General features: G+C 51.8%; 1 protein-coding gene across 3 annotated transcripts; it reads right to left on the reverse strand.

Moving 5' to 3' along the window:
- Positions 1-268: 268 nt before the first annotated feature.
- On the reverse strand, positions 269-6,122 carry LOC138745257 (glycogen synthase kinase-3 beta-like). Of its 3 annotated transcripts, XM_069902313.1 has the most exons (4): positions 5,983-6,122; positions 4,693-4,880; positions 3,955-4,035; positions 269-635 (listed from the first exon to the last, which is right to left on the reverse strand). In XM_069902313.1, the coding sequence occupies exons 1-4, from the start codon at positions 5,984-5,986 to the stop codon at positions 555-557; spliced, it is 354 nt and encodes a 117-aa protein (XP_069758414.1). In that variant the 5' UTR covers positions 5,987-6,122; the 3' UTR covers positions 269-554. The 3 variants fall into 3 exon arrangements, 2 of the variants coding, with proteins under 2 accessions (XP_069758414.1, XP_069758413.1); XM_069902312.1 differs by lacking the exon at positions 269-635 and having other exon boundaries at positions 3,744-4,035; XR_011346107.1 differs by lacking the exons at positions 269-635; positions 3,955-4,035 and having other exon boundaries at positions 4,799-4,882.
- Between the last annotated feature and the right edge of the window lie 528 nt (positions 6,123-6,650).

Below are 6,650 nucleotides of genomic sequence, written 5' to 3' on the forward strand. Positions count from 1 at the left end.
CCTATCCCTTACAACCTACCCCCTTCCCCTAACCCTACCTCCTACCCCTTCCCCATACCTGCACCCCCTACCACTACCCCTACCCTATCCCTTACAACCTACCCACTTCCCCTAACCGTACCTCCTACCCCTTCCCCATACCCGCACCCCCTACCACTACCCCCTACCCTACCCCTTACCACAACCCCTACCCTTACCCCCTTCCACTACCCCCTTTCTCCTACCCCCTTCCCCTCCCCCTTCTTCCCCTAGGTTAGGGGTAGGAAGGGGAAAGGGAAGGGGGAGGGGAAGGGGAGGAGGAGAAGGGGAGGGGAAGGGGGAGGGTTAGGGGAGGGGAAGGGGGAGGGGAAGGGGAGGGGGTAAGGGGAAGGGAAGGGGAGAGGGGAAGGGGGAGGTGAAGGGTGGAGGGCTGGGGTTAGGGCATAGGTGTGAGGGAAGGGGAAGGTGAGCGGGAGGGGTAGAGAAGAAGAGGGGAAGTGGGTGAAGGGACATGGAAAAGGCAGGGAATGGGGTTGGCAGGGCCAGAGGGAGAAGAAGAGGAGGGATTCAGGACATCATGATGTGTCCGTCCTCTGTTCAGCTGGGATGCGAGGTTCTTCTGGACTCGTGTCTTGTCTCTGAGATCGCTCCTTCTCCTGGGAAGAGAAATATGGGTGATAGAGATATTGTCTCTGAGGCCTGATCACAATGACTTTGGAGGGTCCCAAACCTTCCCCCATCATCCCCCCTACCCCTGAACACTGGAGCCTTTCCCCTTCCTCTGCTTAACCTGAGGAAGTGTGTTTTGGCGAAACCCACGATCTCTCTCTGCAGAGCTCAGAGCAACGGGTCTCCATCAGGCAACACCCTGGTTCTCCACGATATGGCAGCAAGATGCTAGACAATCATGGATGGATCAGTCGAGACCGTTCAGCTGATCCATCTGAACCTACCCCACAACAATGTTACCCTCCCCTCCCTCACACCAATACCCTCCATTTTTCTTTAATTCCTGTCCATATTAAAATCCTTTTCATGCCTTTTTTGGACTAGCCTCCGCTACTACCCCGGCAATGCATTCCAGCCACCCACTACATTCTGTGTGAATAAAATGTACCCCTCACGTCTTGACTAAATTTCCCTCAGCTCACCTTATTTAGACGTCCTCTGGTATTCTCGCCCCAGGAATGCACACAATATTCCAAGTGTGGTCTGACGAGAATTTTATACATCTGCAACGTTACCTCTCGGTTCTTGAACTCAATCCCATGACTCCTGAAGGCCAGCACACAATATACCATCTTAAACTCCCTCTCAATTTGCACAGCAACCTTGAGTGATTTATGGAGCAGGATCTAAATATTTCTCTGTCCTGCACACTGGTCATAATCCTGCCATTAACCAAGTGCTCTGCCCACACATTCTTGTAATCCGCATTCAATGAAGATATTGGTCTATATGAAGCTACTTTTAATGGGTCTCCAACCTTCTTTGGAATAACTGTTATTTGTGCCCTTGAAAATGACTCTGGAAATAAACCTGTACCATTTGCTTATTTAAGTACATCTGATTTACAGGATTGAACTCCATCTGTCACTTCTCTGAAAACTAGATGACCTATGACAACCTTCTACACTGTCTACAACATCTCTACCTCTGTGTCATCCCCTGACGTACCCACCCTTCCACTCCCATCATCATTCATAAAAATCACAAAGAGCAGGGGTCCCAGAGCAGATCCCTTTGGAGCGCCACTAGTCATTGTTCCATCTACTACTACCCTCTGTTTTCTGCAGACAAGCCAATTCTGAATCCACACAGCCAAGGCTCCATGGATCCCACGCCTCCAGACATTCTGAATGAGGCCTCCGTGGGGACCTTGTCAAGAACCTTACTAAAATCCTCGTGCAGCACATACAGACCTTGACCTTCATCTATTTCCTTTGACACCTCCTCGAAAAACTCAATTTGACTCGTGAAGCAGGACCTGCTCCTCACAAAACTTTCCATGAGTTTGCCCAGCATGTTTGGGCATTGCCCTCGGCCCCAGTATCTGCAGACTTTCTGGCCAGTCCCTCCCTTACCCCTTCCCAGAGCTTCCGCATCCATTACAACATCAAGCATTGCTGCCGAGTACAGGCCCTTTGGCTCATAAAGGCTGTCCTGTCCTTTGGAAATGTTCTCCACAACCTTTACCTGTACCACACCCATAGGAACATTGGAAGTGGGAATAGGAGTAGGACAAAAATGGCCTATCGAGCCTGCTCCGCCATTCAATACGATCATGGCTGATCTAATTTATGACCTAACTCGACCTACCCTGCCTTCTCGCCATATCCCCAAATTCCTCTATCATATAAAAATTCTGTTCCCTTACATCCACATGCTCGTCTCAGAGACTTTTATATGTACCTATTCTACCAACCACTACCACTTTCTCCGGTGATGCATTCAAAGCTCTCACAACTCTCTGCATAGAAAAAATCTCGCCTTACCTGACACTTTAGGAAAGGTTTCTGGCTGTTAATTCCATGTAAGACCCCACAATCTTATTTAGAATAAGTTATTAAGCTGTGGAAGGGGCAAGTTGGGAGAGGGAGGAGGGGAGAGAGCTGGTGGGGGAGGGGTGAGAGCTGATGGGGAGGGGACAAGGCCGTGTTGGGGAGAGGGATCAGCACCCCGTTGAGGTGGTGAACGGACAGACATGGGTGGATCTACCTGCCGAAATAAAGGAGCAATAAGAAGGCCATCTCGGTATCTACCAGCATCTTCTGGGGCTTGATGTCTCAATGGAAAACCCCCTGAGGATGGAAGTAGGCCATGCTCTGCTACAGCTGGTACATGAACATCTGGCAACACAACGATATAACATGACCAGCTCTGCCTCCACACTGGCCGGGTCTATATCCTGAGGGTAAGGGGAGGTGGGTGAAGGGCTCCTCCCTGCCAATCAACATCCATCCTCATCATCCTCTCCGCCCCTCTCCCCTCACTACCCTTTCTCTCCTCACCAATACCCATTGAGACCCTCATGCACCCTTCATCGATATCCAGTCCCCAGCGAGACTCAGCCAGTAAACTCCTTCATATCCTCCAACCCCACCATCCAAGCTTGCCCCAGTGGACAACTTGACCACCCAGACCCACAACCACCTTGATGTAGATCATGGGAATGGGCTGCTTGGCCTTGTTGAAGTGCTGGGCCATGCAGTGAACCGTCTCGGGAACATAGTCCAGACCCAGATTCAAATAAACCTCCTCTTTCTCTTGAACACAATACAAACCTGTCAGCTGGATTTACCCTCCAACACCCAGCGCCTCTCCCAACAGGAGTGCAAGCCCCTCCTGTTCTCTGTAGGCATGATGCCCCCAGTGCTTAACACAACATGGCATGAATCCAAGGGCTCAGCGAGCAGAGCGTCAACAGGCCGTAGTGGACCCGTCCGCTGCCCCATCATTCGGCTTCTGGTGAGACTGCACAAAATGTGCAGCTCTGACCGACCTCCCTCGTGAGGCAAGGATTCACCGGGAGAGAAAAACCATTGACGTTTCGAGATGAGAAATGTCTGCAGCCGGGTGTTGGCTGGGGTCGAACATGTGGAGGCTGAGTTGTTGGGACGATTCAGAGCAGGCGTTGATTTGGAAGCGCACCAAAAGGTTCTGGGGAAGTGAGTTATGGGGGAAAATACATTCGTGAAATGAATTGGGGAAACAGACTGGAGGGGCTGAGTGGCCGAATTTGGCGACCTTGTCTTGTGGTCTTGGCTGCTGCTGTCTGGAGTTGAAATGGCAAGAGGTCATGAGTTAATGGGTGAGGAGCAGGGCAGCCAGCGTTAAGGAGTCGACACTGGTCAGAGGGGCAGGATGGAGGCAACAGAGGGGCTGCAGCGAGACAGATCGATTGAAGGAATGGGGAAGGTAGCAGCAAATGAAATGCATCGGAGTGGGGGTGGGGTGGGTGCAGGTGGATCTTACCTTGACTACAGAGGAGTAGAAGTTGAGAAGAGGGACGATGATGGTGTGATCCAACTTTCGCACGATCTGCAGTTTGCGGTTCTATGGCGAGAGAGGAACATCAGCAAGGCTGGGCGATGGGTCGGGGCCCTGAGGGGCGACTTGTCCAAGTTGACGGGGGAGGCGGGGAGGAGATTCGTCAAGAGGTCAGAGGTGGGGAACTCCTAGGGAGGCCGAAGTGGGGGACTCATCGAGAGTTGGTGGGGGGGACTTTTCGTGTCGCTGGAGCGGGGACTCGTCAGGGGGTTCAATTAAGTATCACTTCAGTTTTTATGATTGTTTTCCCAGCTTCTACTAAACAATTAATTTGCAGAAAATCTCTGATATTTGCCAGGTGTGTGTGTGTGTGTGTGTGTGTGTGTGTGTGTGTGTGTGTGTGTGTGTGTGTGTGTGTGTGTGTGTGTGTGTGTGTGTGTGTGTGTGTGTGTGTGGTGGGGAGGGTGGGTGGTTGTGTGTGGGGAGTGGGGGTGCTGTTGTGGGTTTGTGTGACTTTCTCTGTTTCCAAACCCCATGGCTGCTTTGGTCTCTGTCAGATGCTCCTCTTTCCACCCACCTTTCAAAAATGTGTTTGTGGTGTTTTTCAATTGGGTGTAATTGTGTGAAACGGGCTCATGTGTCGCAAGGGCCTGTGAACATGCTGTAGGCCTAAAGTTAAATATCATGATATTCCATTTCCCCACAACTGCTCCTCCCCCTCACCTTGAATCTCTTGTCCTGCAAGATCTTCTTGATGGCAATCAGCTCTCCGGAGTCCACCAGCCTTGCCTGGTACACCACACTGAAAGATCCATTGTCGATGATTTTAACATCTGTGCAGGACACCACCTTGGGGACGTTGGGTCCATGACCCGGTGTGGCCACCTCTGTTGTGACCTTATTGCCATGTTCTCTAGGGCAGAAGCAGCAGCATTTACACACCCAGAGGGTACACAACAGGTCATTTATACCAACCCAGCCTTGCTGTCCAAGTTAGTCTCCACCCCTTCCTCTAACTCCCTTCCAAGGGTCACCAAAATGTCAGAATTGGTCCTCTGGTGGTTCTTTCCAGCCTCTCAGTAGAAATATTGCCACCCCAGTTCCCTCTTTGATCACTCTCCTCAGACTGAGGCCAGTTCCGCAGCCGTTCACTTTGTCTACAACCCTCCCTCCATGAGAGCACGTCCCGGGGAGATGAAGCACTCTGAACCCCACCACGGGTTTAGCAGAAGCCCTCCACATTCCCAGAAGCTCAGCAACACCGTGATCTTCCATGATGCAAGCGAGACCTCGTCGGATGAGGGAGCAGGTGGGGCGGAGATAGACCCATGCTTTATCGCTCAACTCTGCTGGGTCCGCCGTAGCAGAAACACTTTCTAGCACCTTGATCCAGGTCCACTGGGGGAAAGAATCCTATCCAGGTTTGGCGGGTGTGGGGGTGTATGCAAAGGTGGAAGGGATCTTGTAACCCGGGGGGGTTGGGGGTGGGTGGAGGAGTGGTCCTGTCTCTCAGTGGACAGATCCCATTAAGGTGGAGGGGGAGCTCTGTCCCATTTCTGTTGAAAGGTCTACCTTCCATCCCCCTCGCAACTTCTCTTCTCCCTCAGACACCTCACACTCTCCTCTGCCCCGATTCCTCTACCACACTCTTATCCCCCACCCAACACCACCCCCATGGTTTCCCCAGTGCTTTCCATCCCCTCGCACCCCATCCCCCCAGCTCAACCCTATGTCCCCTACCTCTGATCCAATCTCCCTTTACATTACCCTGTGGTGCAACCCCGTTCCTTCATTCTCCCCTCCAATCCTACAGACCCCATCCCTGTATCCCCTCACATGCCATTGTTCTCCCCTCCCCAGCCCCCTCCAGTGGCCTCATAAAGTGCCCTGCACTCAGGATGGGGAGAGGGGATTAAATGCAGCCTCCATTCTCTCCGCCCACACTGGTTGAAGGATGGTGCCAGAGGAGGCTCTGTCCCAGTAGGGGAGACTGTAACAGGCTCTTTATCTCACCCATTGGTGCAGGGTGCTTCCAAACACAACCCAGTTGATCAGAGGGTCACTGGGATGAGACAGCGTCCTACTCCAACATGGGAGCCAGAATCCCCTTCCAGGAGAGGCATCTTTCTCGTGTTGCTGTGCCATGGCACGACTCAGCTATGGCTGCCCCATGCAGTGACATCATCACCCCCTCTGTGTCATCATCTCCCCCCTCTGTGACACCTCCCCTCTCTGTGACACCCCTAGTGTAATGGGCAGGGACATCCAACCATTTAAACCCTCCTCAATTTCCCCAAGCAAGGGGAGAATAATTCAGCTGGTCTAAATTACTCGTTGTTATCTATTCTAACTCCTAGATATTTGATTCCATTTTGCCTCCACATTTGTTGACTATTTTCTTGACATTGGCTCTAATCCCCCTTCCTAAGTGACATGATTTTGCACATATCCCAAAAGAACTTATACCCAGAGATCTCCCCATAGTCCTCCAGGGTGGAGCACAACTTGGGCAATGAGTGTGTCGGGTCTGTCAGATATATCAGAACAACTTCTGCAAATAAATTGATTTCATGCTTTTCCTGGCCTGTTCTGAAACCTTTAATGCCTGAATCCTGGTGAATGGCCTCAGCTAATCACTCCATGGCCAGTACAAACTCACTCACTGGGGGTGTGGGGGGGGG

The sequence above is a fragment of the Narcine bancroftii genome, chromosome 11 (assembly GCF_036971445.1).
Source record: "Narcine bancroftii isolate sNarBan1 chromosome 11, sNarBan1.hap1, whole genome shotgun sequence".
In the NCBI taxonomy this organism is placed as follows: Eukaryota; Metazoa; Chordata; class Chondrichthyes; order Torpediniformes; family Narcinidae; genus Narcine; species Narcine bancroftii.